The sequence below is a fragment of the Carettochelys insculpta genome, chromosome 7, assembly GCF_033958435.1.
Source record: "Carettochelys insculpta isolate YL-2023 chromosome 7, ASM3395843v1, whole genome shotgun sequence".
NCBI lineage: Eukaryota > Metazoa > Chordata > Testudines > Carettochelyidae > Carettochelys > Carettochelys insculpta.
Window position 1 is genome coordinate 41,005,004 of NC_134143.1, and position 21,485 is coordinate 41,026,488.

Below are 21,485 nucleotides of genomic sequence, written 5' to 3' on the forward strand. Positions count from 1 at the left end.
ATGTGATATTACTAGGGGTTTTGGTTGGAAGTTTTAAATAAATAAAAACCTGAGCAAAGAAACAGATTTATTGCTTAGAGGAAGGTCAAAGAGCCCTGTGTTTGTAACACAGCATTCCTGGTCCAAACCAGCCACTCTCTTCCTTATATGGTGTTAGGCCTACATCATGGAATAGAATTTATAAAAATACAATTGCACTCTGAGGTTCAAACTCATAAGCAAAGGGTCTCTTATAGAATGTATTTAGCAACAACTGATAAATTGAAGTAGTTCCACCTAGAGTGTGAAAAGCTTTGGTGTCCTCTAAGATAGGGGAAAGTAGGCAGTGGGACAACAGGGTCTTTCAGAGAAAAGCTTTAGGAATAGCCAAATTCAGAAGAATGCTCAGGATGTTATGTTACATTTCAGAGGTTAATTTCTAAAAGAAAATACACATTTATTATAAAGAATGCCAGTGCATGATAGGAGAAGGATCTGGACCTATATTTACAAATTACCACACTGAAAAAAATCCAGCAGTTGGCATCATCAGTGAAATTCCCTGATGCTCGAGCAAGTTGAATTCTGCAGAGAAAATAATAGGACCGCAGGAAATGAAAAACTGAACAAGGCCCATATGTCACCAACAGTGGCCTTTCCAAGGGTTGTCTAGGAAGGTATAAGAAATTCTTAGTAATTATGACCAGAAAGTAGTAGACCTGCATTAGGTATGTCCCTAACAGCATGTGTGATGCAAAGAAATTATTAAGCTTCTTTACAGTATTGTTATCCACTGTAACTGTTCCACTGGCCTACCATGGAGTAAAAGGATCTACAAGTTCTCTTACAGGCTTCCAGTATGCTTAAAGAATAGTCTTTCTCCTGCCACTTCTTTGTTACTGTTCTTGCTACCGTCAAAGGGCCTGATCTTGTGAGATGCCCAGCAGCCTCATTTCTCACTAGAAGTTCAGTACCTTACAGCTCTTTTTGGTTCCATCTTCTTAAAATGTATATATCATGTTACTAAGCTACCAAGAGCTAGAAAGGCCTAGAACTATCAGGGTTCTTTCTTTGTCTCAGCAAACCATATATTTTCCAACTTACTGGTTGGAAGATGGGCTTAAGGTCAGCATCTGCATTGCTGCAGTTTGAAGAGGTTTATTTTCTTTTTTAAATCAAACTTACACGTGCCTTTGTCACCGAGACTAAAAGAAAACACTGTATATGCAATCCTGGCCCGTAAAAGAGAATAGATGCATAAGGCATCTGAACTACTAGTCTCAGATATATGACAGCAGCTTGTCAAACTCACATTCTTATTTGGGTCAAGAACATCTTAGTCACATGTTTTGACACTTTGATCTAGACAATATTACTGAATTCTTTCCAGACTTTTCATTAACTGAAATAAAAACAAACAAACAAACCAAAAACCTTTTAATTCAGGTTGAAAATTGAAGAGGTCCAGGGGATAAATGTTAATTTTTTTTTAAACCAATTCTAGCAGTGCTCCCTTGCAGGCCCCTGAGCCAGGCCTTCCTCCAATTCAGTCTCAGGCTTGGTCTACACTTCTGAAATTAAAGCACAGCCACAGCAGCGCTTTAAAGGGCAAGTGTGGCCATGGCAAGCGGTCTGGGAGAGAGATCTCACAGCACTCTGTGTAAACCACCTCCAAGAGGGGAATAGCTAACAGCACGAGGAGCCCATTTATAGCGCTGTAACTTGCTGTGTGAGGGAGGGGTGCAGTCCCATAAAGCAGCAGTGTAAACTGAGCCTTAATTATCCTCTTTATTCATATAAAAATAGCCCAGTGCATGGTGAAGTTGGATACTATTTTAAAATCCTACAAGAAAAAGCAGTCAGACATATTAAAATACAATTTATTCTTAAAATGGACCAGTTTACATAGGACAGTGATAGGTACAGTAGAAAAATATTTGGGTGGTACTGGAAAAGTCATTTTACCTTTTTACAAAAAAAATGCTGTGATCCTCAGTATTTGAGTGAATAACATGACTTGCATTTTTCTGTCAACATCAGCTCAATATACCAAAATAGTGAACACGCATGCCTTTATTGTTCATACTTAGAACTGCTGCATCCTATACATTCTTAGTATCTTCCACTTCTTTCTCACAGGAAAAATATTATTCTTCACAATTTGATAGGGCTAGATGCTAAGCACAAGTACCAAAACACCCTGGGTTTGCTGGAAAAAAAAAAAACAAAACAAAACAAAAAAACTAAAGATATTCTGACTTTGCAGAAAGTGACTGAGGTATAAGGAGGGAACAAAGCATAAAAACTGCTTGTTTATGTGCAATAGATTTAACTATGAAATGTACTTTTTCCTTCAAGACACCAGTGGCAACCCTGCTCTCTTCAGGGGATTAGCTTTCAAAAAGTGCAGTTACTTGATCACCTTCAATATGAAGGACTTCAATTTCCCAAATTTAATCTACTGCTTTGGAAAGCTATTTCTGAGGAGAAATGTTACTGACTAATAGGGAACAAGATACAATAAGAGTCCAGTCAAACATTCATAAGAAATTATGAGATCAGCAGATGTACCGACTCATTTAAATCACCTATAAATCAGAGCATGTTGTAAGTCACATGGTGTGTCTTGTAAATAATTTTTTTCCAGATATGGTTTTTGGCCTCTAGGGGATTTTTAAGAGGCACATTGTTTTTTAAGTGTACAAAAAGTCAAATTTTGCCTGTGAACTCAGTGGGGTTGAATGCATATAAGTGAAGGCAGAATTTCTCTCCTCTGGTACAAGACTGGCACCACCCACAAGACTAAATATACATAATATAAGCATATTTACAGAGTTCACCCCTCCTACCTATCACTGCTCTGTCATTTAGTTTTCACATCTGAAGTAGTTAGAACTAAAAGGCCGCCGTTTAAGCTAATTGCACTTCCTTTATTGCTTAATTCATTTTTACTCTTTAAAATGTGATTTTTGAAAGACCAGCTTCCAAAACATTTTGCACTTTCCTAAAATAGACAGTGCATCTTACCTCTTCCCCCCGCTTCACTTTTCTGTTATCAAACCAAAAAGATGTTTCTTTTTTATACCACAGAATTACAACCTTGCATTTTGTTTCCACAATGCTGTAGAGGGTTAAAGACAAACCTCTCTCTCGGCAGCAACATCTCATCTGTACTACTTGCTCTGCCATGTACACAATGAACTGTGGCTCTGTTCACATGACGTCTCCCACACAATTATTACAGCTTCCCAAAACTCCACCACACATTTTACTTCTTCACAAGTCTCTTACCCCATGATTAAGGCTAGTAAATAGCTAAGAAAGCCATGTACATTTAAACACAGACATGCTATTTCTATATTAGATGACCGACAGAGGGGTTTGTTTTTTCATTTTGAAATGGACCCCTTTTTCTCCAAGGGTAAGATGTGGCAGACAAGTTTAGAAGAAGTTGTCAGATAGTCGACTGCTTAAACTCAACAAGTCCCAAAGTGCTAATAAATTTGGATTTGTAAGAAGAGTCAGCAAAACTTTCTAGCAAGTTTTGGTGTACTGCACACAAAGCAGAGGCTGAAGACTAACACTGTTTAGTTGTTGAAAGATGGAATGCTCATAGGCTAGTAGTTCAGTCACCAATATGGGGCTGAGTTTTCAATCCTGCCCCTGCTTTGCCACTCAGGAAAGAGACCATTTGACATCCTTGGACTGCCAAGATGCTCACACTCTGTTTCATGAGTCATCCTTGGAATCTTATGAACCGTGCAGTCTCCCTTAGCAGACACTGGTGCTTGGACGCCATCAGGTTTCCATTCTGCACGGACAATCTTGTAGTTTTGGCCCTCGTTATTGTCCCAGAAGATATGCTTGCCGCTTTGGTAAGAAATGCAGAATTCAATCTTTTCTTGAGCGGGAATGGCTGGAGGCAGCTCAATAGCAAAAGAGAAAGTATCACTGTCAGAGTCACCATACACATTGTTCATGTAGACACAGTCAACATCAGTGTAAGTTTTCCATGTATCAAAGGTAATTCGAACCTGAACCTTCTTCTCATAGCTCATGTTTTTAACTTTCACAGTCCCTGCCACAGCCCTTTCTTGGAGGGTGCAATTCTCAAGACAGACTAAGTTTTTCTGCAAGTGGTTCCGGAAATCCAAGTAATCAGCTGAAGGCTGAGGGAAACCTAGAATCAAATTTCTTTCTTCATGTAGTTTTAAACCAGCAGTTACATCTTCAAGGTCTAATAAGTCAAACTGAAGATCCCATACCGGATGCTCCTGGATTTCAGAGAAGACATGGATTGCAGTCAGAGATAGCCCCTTTGAATCTGCAAACACAACTCGCTTCTTGGCTCGGCTTGGGGAGTGGTTCCAATCATTATTGTTTCGACACTCAGAATCACGTTTCACATTGAGGCATGGTCTGAGAGGCTTCAATCTGTTAAAGTTTTTTCTTTGATAGTTATCAAGAGGGCTGAGAATTCTCTTCAGAGGTGGTGAATGGGCTAAGCAAATTCTCATGGCCACATCAACAGGCATGATGGAGCTGGGCAAAGGTCTTGGGTCCAAGATCTGTATCATTCTGAAATGTCATAAAGATGGAAAGTTATAAGGTTGTTTGCTCCATTAAATATGCACTTAAAGAGTCTTTTGAAAAGCTATGCATGTATGATTTTATTCACCTTTCTTAATAATTCATGGCTTGCTCTCTGCACTCTTAAATAATGAAACCTAAATTACAATTATGATTTTTCAAATATGGAAGCTAAAGAATAGTATGAAAAGTTATTCAACCATGTTTATAAATTCTGAATTGTTTTGATTCAGCCCCATTCTCACCCTGTTTGCTTTTCCATGAACACCTGGACCATGAAGTTTTTAAGGCACACAAATGTTCTGGAAAGCTCTCGTCTTCCTCCAAATGTTCATGAGAGAACACAGGTGAAGATTTTCATAGGCCAGCACAGGATTTAGCTTTTCATAGCAGAAATACTCATCTCATTTCAAGACAAGCTGAGTGAGATAACCCCTTTTATTGGACTAACTTCTCTCAGAAAGAGAGAGAAGATTTCAAACCACACTGAGCCTTTCTTCGGATCTGAAAAAGGTAGTCCCACCATCATAGCAAAATGCAAGGTGAAACAAACTGTCCAGACCTAAAGAAGGGCTTGGTGTGGCTTTATAGTTTGTGTCTCTTGCCAGCATAAGTTGGTGCCATAAAAATATTACCTCACCAACCTTTGTTGTTCTAAAGTCCTGGGACTGACACAGCTACGCTGCATGCATCTCATTTCAGTCCTACAGGCTACAAGCCAAGTTCTTACACATTGCTTCAAGCTCCCTCAGCAGGGAGCAGAGATAACGCTGTATGACTCATTGTCACAGAGTGCCAAATAGGTACAAATGGATATGTTCCCAATGTTTGCTCAACACTTAAAATGAATGAATTATCCACACACTGACTTACAAAATTAAACAAGAAAGCTCAAAACAACTTGTTACTTTTGGAGAACAATTTTACCAAGAAGTTCTGTGGCACCTTATAGACTAACAGATATTTTGGAGCATAAGCTTGTGTGGTCAAAGACCTGCTTCATCAGATGCATGAGTCAAGCCGTCTTTACCAAAATATCTGTTAGTCTATAAGGTGCCACAGAACTCCTTGTTGTTTTTGAAGATACAGACAAACACGGCTACCTCTCTGATACTTGTCTCCAAAAGTAATTTATCTAGCTCCAAGTGTTAGAGACTGCCATATCCTAGTTTTGGCTACCTAATTTGTGCAACAAGAGCACACTTCACCCATCTCATTTCATTGTGGTAATCAGGTACAGCAACCCTTAATAAAATTACAAGTATCAGAGAAGCAGTCAAATAGCACTTTAAAGCCTAACAGTCTTTAAAGTTAGTCCTTAAAGTGCTGCTTAACTGTTTTTTTGTTTTGATAGAATACGGACTAACACGGCTATCACTCCATCACTATTCAAGTAAGAGAGAGGTAGCAGAGTTAATCTTTATCTTCAAAAGCAACAAGAAGTCCTGTGACGCCTTATAGACTAACAGATATTTTGAAGCATAAGCTTTCATGGGCAAAGACCTGCTTCATCAGATGCATGAGTGGGAGGGTTTCAGAGTAAGATTTAAATCCTCCCCTGAAACCCCCCCTACTCATGCATCTGACAAAGCAGGTCTTTGCCCACAAAAGCTTATGCTTCAAAATATCTGTTAGTCAATAAAATTATGGATTCCTAAGAGCATCTCTAAATCCATTTATAAGTCTGCCTCAGGTCTGCATGATGGCTTCTATTACAAAAAATAAGTCACTTTTCTACTGGTGAAAGATTAATCATTAGAGTACAAAGAGACATGGCTAGTTCAAAAAAATATGCATACATATTATATATTTGCAGGTTAAAGGGTTTCAAAGGTAGTACCATCTAAGACTGACGTAGTTTGAAAGAGGATACAATGCTGCTGCGTCATAGGAGGCAAACATTCGCTTTGTCACTTTAAGAAAGCTTTCTACTTCTAAGTGCTCTCGCTGGTATTGCATAAAAGTACCGAACATATAGGGGGAAATAATCGTTTATGCAGATTCTGAATCTCTTAATAATGGCAAGTGCAGAGAGTAAGCCAAAGCAAAATGAATTCAGCTATACAAACAGAACCAAAACAATACACACAAAGCTTCAAAGACAACTTTCCCTTCTGGCGATTTTGAGAGAAACTCATTAGCTAATTGTGCTTTGCATTTTAGAGCACTTCACAACATTAACAAACAGGCAGAAGATTAGGAAACTGACCAAACCAGAAAAGTTAGAAGTTAAGGCCATTTTGGAGATATTCGATGTGATCATTACAGAGGCATGTTGCACTTTAAGTCATACAAAATTTGACCTGGATAATAAGAAGTCTTAACTCGGCTCCCTCCCAAAGAGCAAGTTCTAGATTTAAAAAAAAAAAAAAAAAAAAAAGTTGATTTCACACAAACTTGCATGCACTTGTTTAAGTAGTTCAGAGACTCAAAAGTCAATTTAGGTGCCATGTTAATATGCATTAGTACAATAGCAAAACACCTATACAATGCGTCTGCATTCAGCAGAGGGGCTTACTATGCTCCACAGACACTCCTGCAATGTACTTTTTAGCATGATCAGAAGTCCCAGTCAGCAACGCTAACCCTTTACTCTTGCAAAAAAGCCTACCTGGTACAATTCATTAAATACAGCAAACCAAGTCAGAAGAGAAGCGCATCAAGAAGCTGCGACGGTTAATAACACGCTTCCAGCTTGATTAAACCTAAGAAAAGGAGACTGTGCGAAGACAAAGCTTAACAACTCCTCTCTGCAGCAGCTCTTTAAAGACTCCCAGCAAATGTAGTCTCCCTGCTCTTAACATCTTATCAACTGCACAGCCCTTTTCACGTGAAAGCCTCTGAGCAGCCAATCCCTTACCAGCGATCAGGGCTGCTACATGGCATGCTCATGTTACTGCATTTGTAAACTCGATAGACGTGTTGGCTGGAGCTGCGTTTCTAACCAAGGGGGCGGGGGGGAAGCACGAAACTGAGTTCAGGATCAGGAGCTGGCTTAATTGATTGAAACTAACACAAACATCACGCATAAGGTGGTATCTCTGCAGCCCTGATCTGTCACCTTCAAACTAGTACTGCAAACGGCAGAAGGTAACTTGCCATTCTAATTAATGAGAAAAATGCAGTTGAAACTTAGTTTTCCCTTCTTGAAAGGAAAAAATGATTAAAGTCAGCCTTTAGAAACAAGATATTTTAATAAGTTATTTAAAATAGTACATTCTCGAGTCTAATAGAATAGTTTAATTCACTTCACAGGACTACACCAAGTATTCTAACTTTGCCAAGGAGTAGGCAAGAGGGATCTAGGGTTGTTGTATGCATCCAAGCAAAGCCCCAGTCCTGTAATGGTATCTGAATAGGCAGACCTGCACAGATCCCTATTGAGTCAGTAGTGGGATCTGTCAGCATAAATGCTGTTGCAGAACTGGATATCAGTAGCCTTATTCACATGAGCTGTCTCGGACCAGTACCAGTGCAGAATCGGGGATTTAATGTTTGTATCACTGGAGGAAGAGAATGTGCCAGAAAATCTAGGGTAGTGTATGTATTTTTTTCCTCCCTGCAGCTAAGAACATGTGAAAAACAGTTTCTCAATTACGTTTACTTTTCTTTACTTTCTAAAATATATTTAGCTTACAGACAGGAGGAAAAAACTGCTCTCCAAGCAACAAACTAAGTAGCTATGGAGTTTATTCATTCCTTGCTAAAAGAAAATGTAAACTAAGAGTCAGCAACCATGTTATATAGATGATATACACACACTTTGAAGCCTGCAAATGCTATCTATAAGATTGAGTGCTGGGCTTAATTATAAAATATGGAGACAAGTTTTGCATTTAAGTATTTAATGTTATATTTGATTACAAATATCCCTTGTCACTTGTTCTGGCACAGTGCTGAGAGGATCCCATTTTAATGTTTGTTCACTGAGGCTGCATTAAAGAATAAATCCAAATCATTACTGAAGTGGCCACATTGTAAACTAAAACATACCTTTCTTCTGTTTCTCTTTTCCTTCAGTCCCCTGCTGATTGAATCTCGGTTTCCTGAACTGTTATAGTTGAAATAGTTTATTATTAACATTCTTTCTGCCTCTCCGCTTTCAGTTCACACTTACATCTTTTTATTCAGCTGTGAGAAGAAAGTTTCAACTGACTGCTTCAATGCAAAAGCTGAGCAGAGCTCTCCTTGATTAGTGACAGTCAGACATCTGAAATTTCTTGCCTTATTGTGAATAGCTGAGGGCTAGCAAACTTGGAGAAGCTTATTTGCCAATATTCTAAACTGTGGTTTAGCATCTCATAGTAATTGGGGGAGTACAGGAAGGGGACAGCAGCAGGATTACAGCCTCAGTGGAATGGTTTTTCAGATGGAAAGTCTTCCAAGTAAGGGAGTTAAAAAGATTTTACAAATGCCTGGTGTTTTCAAGCAGCAGGGAGGGGAATTATGTTGTATTTGTAATATGGGTTGTCAAAATTAAATTGAAATTCTTTAACTGTGACCATTTTACAAGTTAGTGTTAGAATGATCTTACTTTGAACAAAAATAGTGCCAAGCCCAAACTGTAAAAAAGGTATCTTTTGCACTAGCTCTCACCCAGGGATTGCTGCAGGGCCAAATCTATATGTAACTGAACAGTCAGCTTAGAAAAAGTGCTTCTGCATGTTTAATTAGTTTTTATTGTTACATATAGTTCTACATTCTGTCTGTATGCAATAGGACCTACAAAGATGACTGAGTTACATTTTACTGTATGAGGTCAGAAATTCCCATTATGCTGGGGAAAAGGGACACATGTGGCAAAAATTTCCACATTACTCCACTAATATGTGTTGTTCTTGCTGGCATCACTGAAGGCTCAAGGTCAGGAGGACTGGTCTGAGTCTACAGCTAGCATGCACTAGGCAGGAAGCTGTAATTGGCTGCAGCATGCTGCCATCTGCAGCGTGCAAATTTCCCAAACGCAATTCATATGGAAATTGCAACTTCTCATGGACTAAGCCATGGTTTTCACAAGCCTATTCAGGCTTTCTAGCTATCCACTAATGTCACTAGCCATGTTCATGTTGTCTTAGTCTTGCTCTCTGTACAAGGAGATGACTCTCATGGTGCCAGAAGAGGTGACTTGAAGTCTGTGACCTGTAAATCATGGTTGTTAGTGTTACCAGTTTTGGAAGGATGTATTCCTGGAGATTTCATCATATGATATAATGTGTAATGAAATTTAATCTTTAATTCTGGCGCCTACGGGACACTTCTGGAGAGCTGGAAACCCTAGGTAGTTGGGATGTATATTTTAACCCTGGCATAGATTTATCCACTGAGCAGATTTTACAAGCCTTTTGATCCAGTCACATTAGCTGATTGGTTTTGTTTCTGATCATGAAAGACATGAACAGGAAGTATATATAAGAGCTTGTTAAACAGTGATGTGTATGAGTGTTACAATATGTGCAGAGAGATGTAAAATTGATTCTCTGTGTTGCACACAAACCATCTACCTGTAGAGAAGTTAAATTCTAGGGAGGGGGAAGCAATTCTGGGCTTGGAATTATTTTGCTCTACTTAAATTATCTTCTCTTGCAATGTGAATACAATATACAACCACAAACAAGCAGACTTGAACCTGGGATCTCTGCAGCTTACAGCATAAGCCTCTACAGTTGGAGCAAAAAGCCAACTGACACTCAGCTAAAGTGGTAAGGGACACTTCTTCTTTCTCTGTGTAAGTGGTCTAGGTCCCACTACGTGGGACAATGAACCCACCCAGTACTGTGTTTTTGTATATTAGAGAATTCGTGTGGCAATACGATTTGGGTTTTTGAGCTAAGGTCCTCAGTGTCTGTCACGATGTTGATGCCTGTACTTGGTAGTGGTTATCATAGAGGCAAGGATATTCTGAAGCACTAATTTTTTATATAAATGAGGCTTTTCAGAGTGGCCTATGTTTTTCACTAGAGCCTTAGTATAAGGAAACTTTCTCCCATGTCTGTTACTTTCCACCGCCTTTCCTTTTCTTGTTACCTTCTTTAGGACCAAAGCAGCTGCCCAGATGATGCCTCTCCAAATTGCTACTGAAAGTACTAGAGAACAACACAGAATTCATATGAAGTTGGGAATGTTGGGGTGCAAAGCTTCTCTTTTTTGAGTAAGAGCCTGAAGAGCCATCAGCCATAAGCTCTTTCATGATAACATTAATCAAGCCACAGGATTCCCTGAATGGGGTTAAACAGGATCAGTAATTATCTTGACACTTAACAACAATCCTGAATTTACATTTGTAAAAAGTTAATGTGTGCACAAATGTTTCTTGGCAGCCTCAGTAAAATTAATGGAATCAGAGTTATTCTTTCACCCTGCAAGAAGGCCCTTCAGGTTGCAGGAAGGCAAACAAATAGGGTGATGTAAGGTAGCAAGGCAGATTGCACTGCCTGTGCTCATGTTCTGTTTTATAAATAGAGAGCTCTAGTTGCTTGTGATTTCCATTTGGCATATTCATTTTAAAGACATTTGTTTGCCTCTCTTTAACCTAAGACCCCTTTGACTGAAAGACTGGTTAGAAAATATTTTTTAAAAATATTTTACAGGTGTCAATACTCTGTACCTAGACAATTAATTAGTTTTCCAATTGTTTGTGTGGGTCTTCCATACAAGAAGATGAGAGAGACAAAATGAGAGTTTAATTCATCCCTCTCCCGCAAACAGCCGTCAGGTGTTGTACCTGAAACTAAATTCACCTTTACAAAAGATCAGATTTCACTTTCTCTGCCCCATAAACACACATACACACAATACATATAAAGATTGTGATTATAGTTACAGTTGACCTGCTGCACATGATTCTTCTTACAGCTCCAGCCTAGATTCCCCATAAACATGCCACACGTGGGTTAACTTTTCAGAGCATTTACAAAGCATTCTCAAAAACAAGAAGAAGTCCTGGGGCAACTTATAGACTAACAGATATTTTGGAGCATAAGCTTTCATGGGCAAAGACCCGCTTCATCAGATGTTTCAGAGGTGTTTCAGAGGAGGATTTAAAAAGGGAGTCTCAATAAAGGGGAGGGCCAGAGCTGATAAGGTCTATTCAGTCAGGGTGGATGTGGCAATTATGGGCAGTTAATGTGGAGTTGTAAACATCAAGGCTATGTCTACACTTATGAAAAACTTCAAAATGGCCATGCTAATGGCCAAATCGAAGAATACTAATGTGGCACTGCAATGAATATTCAGCGCCTCATAAGCATGCCGCCAGCCACAGCACTTCAAAAGTCCGCGTTTCGCTCACTCGTGGCTCATCTACACGGAGATCCTTTTCGAAAGGACCCTGCAAACATCGAAAACCCCTTATTCCTCTCAGCTGATGTTTGCAGGGTCCTTTCAAAAAGGACTCCCACATAGATGAGCTGCAGGCGAGCAAAAGGCGGCACTTTTGAAGTGCCATGGCTGGCAGCATGCTAATAAGGCGCTGAATATTCATTTCCGTGCCACATTAGTATTCTTCAATTTGGCCATTATTATGGCCATATTGAAGATTTTCGTAAGTGTAGACAGTCCAAGAGAAGAGGAATCAAGTCAGTTCAGTCAGGGGGGATGTGGCCCATTTTCAGTTGCTAATATGAAGGTGTGAACACCAAGAGTGGAGAAACTGCTTTTGTAATGGGCCAACCACTCCCAGTCTCTGTTCAATCCTTGGTCGATGGAGTCAAATTTGCAAATGAATTGCAGCTCTGAAATTTCTCTTTGCATTTTATTGTTGAAATTTTTTTGTTGTAGGACTGCTGCTTTTAAATCTGTTACTGATTGTCCAGGAAGATTGAAGGGTTCTCCTACAGGTTTTTGTATGTTACCATTCCTGATGTCTGATTTATGTCCATTTATTCTTTCACGTAGAGACTGTGCTGTTTGGCCAATGTAAATTGCAGTGGGGCATTGCTGACACATGATGGAATATATTATATTAGAAGATGTGCAGGTGAAAGAGCCCCTGATGGTATGGTTGATGTTAGGTCCTGTGATGATATCCCTGGTGTAGATATGTGAGCAGAGTTGGCAGCGAGGTTTGTTTCAGGGATTGGTTCCGGGTTTAGAGTTACTGTGTTGTGGTCTATAGTTGCTGGTGAGAATTTGTTCAAGGTTGGCAGGCTGTCTGTATGTAAGGACAGGCCTGCCTCCCAAGGTCTGTGATAGTGAAGGATCAGTGTCCAGGATGGGTTGTAGATCACTGATGATGCACTGGAGAGGCTTTAGCTGAGGGCTGTATGTGATGGCCAGTGGTGTTCTCTTGTTTTCTTTGCGAGGCCTGTCTTGCAGCAGGTGGCTTCTGAGTATGCATCTGGCTCTGTCAATCTGTTTCTTCACTTCCTTAGGTGGGTATTGTAGTTTCAGGAAAGCTTGGTAAAGGTCTTGTAGATGTTTGTCTCCGTCTGAGCAATTGGAGCAAATACAGTTGTACCTTCATGCCTGGCTGTATACGATGGATTGTGTAATGTGCCCTGGATGGAAGCTGTAGGCGTGTAGATAAGCATAGCCGTCCGTGAGTTTTCAGTATAGGGTGGTATTTATGTGACCATCACTTATTTGCACAGTAGTGTCCAGGAAGTGGATCTCTTGTGTGGACTGGTCCAGGCTGAGGTTGATGGTGGGGTGGAAACTGTTGAAATCACAATGGAACTCTTCAATAGCCTCTTTCCTTTGGGTCTAGATGATGAAGATGTCATCAATGAAGCGCAAATAGAGGAGGAGCGCTAGGAGATGGGAGCTGAGGAAGCGTTGTTCCAGGTCAGACATAAAAATGTTGGCCTACTATGGGTCATGCAGGTGTCCATAGCAGTGCCACTGATCTGAAGGTATAAATTGTCCTCAAATCTGAAATAGTTGTGGGTGAGGACAAAGTCACAAAGCTCCGCCACCATTTGTGCCTCGGTCTCATCAGGGATAATATTCTTAACATTTTGAAGTCCAACTTCATGTCGGGATATTGGTGTAAAGGGCCTCTACATCCATAGTCGCCTGGATGGTGTTTTCAGGAAGGTCACCAGTGAATTGAAGTTTCCTAAGGAAGTCGATGGTATCTCAAAGAAAGCTGGGAGCACTGGCAGCATACCCTCCAGAGATAAAACTATATCATTTGAACTGAACAAAGAATCCTTTTATGGGCAGGTAACACCACAGCTCTTGCTGACTTCATCCATTCGAAACAAACACACTTATCTTTTAAACAGCAGCATTTAAAGCAGATTATAAATTTTTGCATTTTCATGTCGGCTAACAAACCCCTAATGGTTGGTTGGTTTGTTTCTATCTCCGGCAATTTTGCTGCAGGGCTAGAAAGAAAGGACTGTTTTTTAACCTTTGTTCCTAGACTAAGTAATTCAATCAGCTTTCAGGGTTCTTTATTTGGCTTTATTGCTTTTAGACTGTTGCCTCAGGGCATAGCTCTAGAGTTAGAAGCAAGGGGGAGATATGTTGAACTTGAGAGTACTGAGAGGCCTCTGACAGCTAATCCAATCTATTTGATCAAAGATGAGGTATGCAATGGAATACATTCAAACTACAATCACCCACCTTTATGACAGGGCAAGCCTGGGAGTGGGGCGAGGCAGAGCATGAGGAGGGAAAGAAAAATTGTAAATCTCCAACTTGCTTCCCTAGAACCCATCCACTGGAAGCACTGCTGCTATTTTAGGGTTGCCTGATGTCCTGCAATCTGTGGAACAATCCTGAATTTCCATGAAAGGTCCCACGTCCTGTATTTACACAAAAATGTCCTGTGGCGACATTTTTATGTAAATGCATTACCACAGGACTTGTCATGGAAATTCCGGGCCCCAGCTGGGTTTCCTGCAGCTAGCGCTGTTGATGGGGCATCATGTCCTAGCCAGCTCTCAGCCACAGGAACCCTGGAGAGGCGAGAAAACGGGGGGATCCTGGCAGCCCCGCAGCTGGGATGCAGAGCCCTGCCCGCAGCTGGAGCCGCGGAAACCCCAGCCATGGGGGTGGGGGAACCTCAGCAGTCCTGAGGCTAGCAGCCAGCTGCAGTGCAGAGAGCCCTGGCCTGGTGGAGGCCTCCCAGCCTTGGCAGCCTCCGAGCTGCAGGGCTGCTGGTTTTCCTCTGCCCCGCACACAGCCAGCCAGGGATCCTGTGGCTGGGGCTGCCTGTTCCACAAACCACCCCCAAAAATCTGGCAACCCTATGCTGTTTGTACAATAGGAGATTAATACAGTGCAGTTTCCATGTTGCAGTAATAGCTTTTTATTAACTGGAAAAGTCCAAATGTAAGTCCAAAGCAGAAAGGAATTATTTCTTAAATAGAAAACCTTTGGAATCACCCAGGAAACTGTAACCACTTGCTTTTTGCCAACCATATCATTGCGGCATGCAGCATCACTTAGGCTTTGTCTACATGGACAAGTTTTGTCAAGAAAAAGTGCCTTTGTCAACAAAACTGTTGAATAGTGACAGAGAGGTAGCGGTGTTAGTCTGCATTCTATCAAAACAAAAAAGCAGTCATGTAGCACTTTAAAGACGAACAAAAGAATTTATTTGTTGATGAGCTTTCGTGGGACAGACTGATCTGAAGAAGTGAGTCTGTCCCACAAAAGCTCATCACCTAATAAATTATTTTCAAAACAAAAAGCAGTCAAGTAGCACTTAAAAAGACTAGCAAAATAGTTTATTAGGTGAGCTTTTGTGGGACAGACCCCTCTGTCCCACGAAAGCTCACCTGATAAACTATTTTGCTAGTCTTTAAAGTGCTACTTGACTGCTTTTTGTTTTGATAGTGTATAGACTAGCACGGCTTCCTCTCTGTTACTAATAAATTATTTTGTTCGTCTTTAAAGTGCTACATGACTGCTTTTTTGTTTTCAACAAAACTGTGTGAGTGTTCACACTGCAACTTGACTTTTGTCATGGAAAACAGCTATTTTCATCAACAAAGAACTTCCAGCTCCAGGAGGGGCTTTTTTCTTTTCCCCTCCCTGTGTTGTTGACAAACATGCAGTGTAGCCACCTCGAGGCATTTTGTCATTGATTCTGGCCGCCAGGTATGGCTGACAGTTCTCCATCATGAAAGTGACCATCTGTCCTGTTTTAGCTGGGACTCTCTCTTTTTTTAGTTCCCTGGAGAATGTCCCAACTTTTTTGAAAAAACAGGCTAATTGTCTCATATGTTGCAAAGCAGAGACCTGAATTTTAGAGAGACAGTACTTTAAAGAGCAGGACTGTCTGCTTAAAGAGCTGTCTGCAGGAGGTATGTAGGCTCTTTATGTAGATGTTTAAACATACTGTTAGCAGCAGCCCTAAGGGTGATGAGGAGGAGATGGAGGAGAGGCAGAGACAGGCTGCATGGCTGCTGTGGACTCTGTTCATGCTGCCTGAGAAAGACAGGACGCTGTGTCTCAGTTAGTTCTCCCTACACACACACTGCTGGCAGGTAATAAGATTCAAGCATGGAGGACAGGGCCCTATGGCAGTGAACTGGGGCAGCCACTTGTGGGAAAGCGGGGACAGCTGTTAAGGGGAATGCAATTAACTTGGTAGCACAGATGGTGCCTCTTTGTTTTCTGGTTGCTGCCTGTGGGCCATCCCTTCCGAGAAGTCGATCTGTCCCACAAAAGCTCATAACCTAATAAACAATATTGTAAAGCTATGGAACTGCTTTTTTGTTTTGTGAAGATACAGACTAACACAGCTCCCTCTCTGAGACTCTCTCTGCCTCTGCAGTCCTGGCCTATCTAGCTCCCTCATTCCGCAGGGCAAGGCCAGATTAAGATAAGGGCTGCAGCCTAGTAGTTCAAATACCGCTTCCTAAATAAATGCTAAAGCTTGATGGAAATTACTTATTTGGAAATCCAACTCTAATTGAAAAGCCACATAAACAGGATCTATGGTGAAGTCCTTACAGTTTTTAATTTAACATGTACCAAATAGTAAAATGGCAGGATATTTTTTTAAAAATATACTGATCGGTTTGAGATAGCCACAAAACACCTCAAAATTATGTTGTAAAAAGGTATTGAAAGACATCAGGTATGGAATAATATATTATTTTACTTTGAAAGCTAAGAGTTTATCTGTTGTAAATCCACCTACTCCAGTGAAATTAAATGGGAGGAGAGGGAAAAGTGGCCTAGTAGGTTTCCTTCTCTTTTTATACTGCTGCAAATCAAATCAAAATGGCTTACACTGTTCCAGAACCCAGCCCCAGGGCTCCTCCCGACTTCCAGACTCCTGCCCTGACTCCTGCCCTCCTGCACACACCAAGCCCTGATTTCCTGTAGCTCACTCGCATACCCCAGCCTCCTTTACCTCTCTCTCATACTACCAGTCCACACTCTGAAGGACAGCAAGATTAGAACAAGGCAGGCACTTTTATCGAGCAATAACCACTCAATTATAGGTATAGTTTTAATTTTTATCTATTTTTGTTATAATAATGCAGTATATCTTTTAAGTGGGTGCTCAGTCAACTTAATGTGATTTTGAATGTTTGTACTGCATAGTTCTCATGGATTGCCATTGAACTCACTTAACTCCACGCAATTTAGCAGGTGTCCTGTATTTCACATCGGGAAATATGGTCACCGTATCCCTCAGTCACTCTAAGCATCATTTGGCATTCCACTGCTTTGCAGCAAGGTGACCAGCTACTCACCCAGCAAAATTTAAATCCCATTTCCTGCTGCCTGAACATCCAGACTCCCCCTCTTTGCCACGGGCAGGCTCAGCCTGCTGTCAATTGGAAAAAGGACACAAAAAGACAAACAAAGTGGTACCTGATGGGACATTTTGCACTGTCTCTAGATGTCTCATGCTCGGTTCCATGGTTCCATAACATGTAGCAACTGATGGTGTTGCCAGGTACTTTGCGATGCCTCACCACAGTGCACTGCTCCCCCTGTCAATGGGGAAACTAAACGTGGATGCAATCTGTCAACAGAGGGAGCAAGTGTAAACATTAATGGTACAACTGTTCAGAATAACATTGTTGATTGGGCACCCATTAAAAAGACATGCTGCATTATTTTAATGAAAATACATTAAAAATAAAATATACACTTACCATTAAGGGGTCACTGCTCGTTAGAAGTGCCTCATTGGGCAACTCCAGCCAGGCCATCTCCAGGGTACCCCCAGAGCTGGGTGAGGGTCCTTCTGGTAAGTATCTCGTGTTGCACACCCCAGGGCACGGGAGGTGGGCGCAGATGGGGTGTGCTGTGAGCGTAGCCAGGCTGGCTTGGGTGGGACCATGCGCTGCAGTCCTGACATGTAGAATCACACGCAAGGTAGCACGACCGACTACAGGGTGATGATGAGGGGCTCCCACTCACCTTGGACCCCGGGTTCATCTCCAGCTCTGGTGGGGGTTGGGTGCTGGGGTGTTGCTCCTCCTCCTCCTCCTGAGGCTCCTGGTGGCGGGGGGCTCCTCCATGGTGTTGACGGGGGCAGGCAAAGGGGACATGTCATCTACCCCCAGGAGATGGTACAGCTCCCTGTAATAGGGGCCGGTTGCGAGTCCTGCCCCAGATCTCCAACTGGCGTCATGGGCCCAGGTGTAGCGCTAGCAGAGTTTCTTCAGCTTCACCCACACCTGCTCCTTGCTGCAGACAGGGTGAACCCGTGCCGCCAGGGCAGTGGGCAGCTGGTCATACATGGGGGCATTCCTCCACTTCGCTTTGGGGTGGAGGAGGGTCTCTTCCACACCCCACAGGTCCAAAAGGCCTGGACCTCGATCCTGGTCCAGAAGGAGGCCCGATGCTTTGTGCCCTAGGGTGACTCCTGTGACCATTCTGGCTGCTCCCTTGAAGGGCCAGGGGGTTTTTGAGGGTCCTGGCTCTCTACCATCTGTGCAAGCTGACTTGAGAGGAGTAGTTCTGATAGTGTAGGAATGAGCAGCATGCTGGGCTGCTTCCATGCTCTCAGTCTACTGCCACGGGATTTCCTGGGCTCCCTGTGCCTTTAAGAATGGCAGGTGGCAGGGACCATAGAGCTCTGCTTTCTGTGGACAGGGCATCCCCCAAGGCACTTGCACAGTACCCTGTAGGCCTTTTCTGTCAACAGAAGGCCCCCTGGCATGTCCAGACTGGCTTTTTGTCGACAGAACACACATTTTAAGAAACAAAACTGACATTAAACATGAAGTAAATTGCCATAATTAAAGTAGGTTCAGGAGTGAAAGTCAGGAAGACAGTGGTGCAAACACACACGTAAAGAGCGAGGAAATACTGTCATAGTAAAATGCTTATTTGTCTAAACTATTTACGGAAAAGGCTTGGTTGGTTGAATCTCTTAATTTGAATTTAGATTTGGATTTTGATTTTCAGGTTTTTTAAACTATTAAATATTTTCAATACTTTTTAAACAAATAGTTTGGGGATTTTTATTTTGGAGGAATTTTACTTTTTGTATTTAAATTTTGGTTCGTTTATGCTTAAAAAATTAAAAGATGGAAATCAAAATGAAACATTTCAAAAACACTTTCACTGAGGTGAAAATTTGTTCAGGTTATTGATTTGCTGATATCACTGAGATTGCAACAGTTGTCACTCTTTGGGATGGGAAAAATTCAAATTCCATAACCACTTGCAGGACGGGTTATTTCCTGCTCCACTCTAATTCCTGGGTAGAAATCAGCCCAATCAGCCTGCAACTGAATACTCCCATTCCTCAAGCAAACATGGCAATGCCAAGCCAAGCATGCAGTGATTCCCACTGAGCAACTATGGCATCAGTGGACTACTGTGATTCCACAGCTGTGACTATAATGCTTCCTTTTCGTAGATTCTAAGGCCAGAAGGGACCATTGTGATCATCTAGTCTGATCTCCTATACAACACAGGCCATACAACTGCCCCAAACTAATTGTTGTCCTATAATAACCATGTGAGACAATAAACCTGAAAGACTTGAGATATAGCATGCTAGACTCCAAGCAGTGACTAATTCTCCCTCCACTGAAGTCTGTGGCAAAAGTTACATTGACTGCAAGCTGCACAAGATAGGGCCCTACCACTGCATAGAATAAAGGTGGGGAACCTCTGGCTCATGGGCTGGATTCAGCCCTCTGCTTAATTTGATCCAGCCCACAGCATGTCTCCTTGTTGCAATCTGGAAGCCCTGAGCCTCAGCACCTGCGCACGGGGCTGGAGTGCAAGGACCGCTGCTTGAGCCGGGCTCTGTTGAGAAAGGGGCTTTAGCACCTACAGCCCAGGATCCCAAGCTAACTGTCACTCCACAAAAAAGATTTCTAGAATGACAAAAGTGCTGAAATTTTTGCAGGCCCCCATTATCCCATGGCCCTTGGCTACAGGCACTAACCTGCCTGGCTGGGGAGAGGGGAGGCAGCTCTGTGCACTGCCATCACCTCTGCTGAAGCCACATCATTGCAAGTGCCAGAAGAAGCTCCATCGCTACATGGCCCCATGGGCCACACAGCCTATGCTGAGCCACCTGCTTTCCCATCACCACCAAAGGAGAGCTACCCCAGGTAAGTGCCCTGCACCCCAACCCACTGCTACAGCCCTGAGCCCCTCCCATACCCTAACTCCGTCCCAGATCTTGCTCTCCAATCCTCTACTCCAGCGGTATACTCTAAGTCCCTCCTAGACCCCACACGCCAACTCTGAGCCCACTTCAACATCGTAACTTCAGGCTGTAACCTGCACCCCAGCCTCCTGTCTGGAGCCCCTCCCATACTCCGAACTCCTTAACCCCAGCCTGGAGGCCCCTCCTGCACCCCAAATACCTCATCCCCTGCCTCACCTCAAAGCCCACACCTCCTCCTTGAGCTCTCATCCCTTCCCTCACCCCAATCAGAGGTCCCCCTCCTATACACACTTTCCATCGCAACCCACAGCACCCTCCCACACTCTGAACCCATCATTTTTTGCCCCACACTGGAGCCAGAATTAATCTGGCCCTACTACAGGTGAGGTTTAGGGTGGGTTGGTTGGTTGATTTTTGAGGTTTGTTTTGTTTTGTTTTGTTTTTTGTATGGCCCCAACTGACTTTTCTATGGGTCAGTGGTCCCTGAGAGGGGGAAAAAAAGGTCCCCACCCTTGGCATAGAATGTAATTTAAATTCTGTAACTTAAAGAATATTTAATCAAATTATTGTGTGATAGATCTGCCAGTGTTGGTACAATGCTTTGGAAATGCAAAACTAGTCATGTTTTAGTGCCTCATTTTTAAACATTTTTTTTTGTTTACTAAATGTCCATGACAAGAAAAAATAAAGGCCACATGAAAAAATTGGCAAGTGTGTGCTATGCATTCAAAGTCTATGCAATGTGATTATAGTAAATCCAGAATTATTTTGAACAAGAGTCCCTTAAATGACTTTTATGCGAGTCTTGCCTTTTTTAAAAAATAATACTATGTCATTAGTATGATTAGTTGTACTGCAATCATTTGCTAAGGCAAAAAGAAAAATAATTGCAAAAAAAGAACTATCACTCTCTAGTTTATACATAGCGGATACCTGGGTGATGGGAGGAAAGGAAAATAGAGTAAGACAAAAAAGGAACAAGAGCGAATATTCACTGTTACATTAGCCTGAGCTATAAATGTATGGTTCACAAAAGCAAGGAAGACAAGATACGTGTGGGCTTAAGTACATGGATCATTGGCAGAGAAAGTGTTTCTATTTCTTTGGCTACTGGAGGAGTTTGGTTTTCTGGAGGGAGGGATGAGTTTCCTCCACCTAAATGTTCACGAAAGTTGAACCATGAGGCTATGTAGCTCTTTGTGTACTTTTGGTAAGACTACGTATATATATAAATAATTATTTGCCAGCAGAGTAACAGTGGCTTAGTTCGTGGACACTCCCATCACCTAGGTGTAAAAGGTTCTAATTCTTTGCAATCTCTGCCAAAAGGGTGACATATCTTTATTTATATGGGAACCATTCCTGA

The 21,485-nt window shown here is 42.0% G+C and overlaps 1 protein-coding gene across 1 annotated transcript; it reads right to left on the reverse strand.

Moving 5' to 3' along the window:
* Positions 1–1,819: 1,819 nt before the first annotated feature.
* On the reverse strand, positions 1,820–7,354 carry PPP1R3C (protein phosphatase 1 regulatory subunit 3C). Its single transcript, XM_074999542.1, has 2 exons — positions 7,181–7,354; positions 1,820–4,557 (listed from the first exon to the last, which is right to left on the reverse strand). Exons 1-2 carry the CDS (start codon positions 7,192–7,194, stop codon positions 3,609–3,611), a joined length of 963 nt encoding a protein of 320 aa, XP_074855643.1. The 5' UTR covers positions 7,195–7,354; the 3' UTR covers positions 1,820–3,608.
* Positions 7,355–21,485: the final 14,131 nt, after the last annotated feature.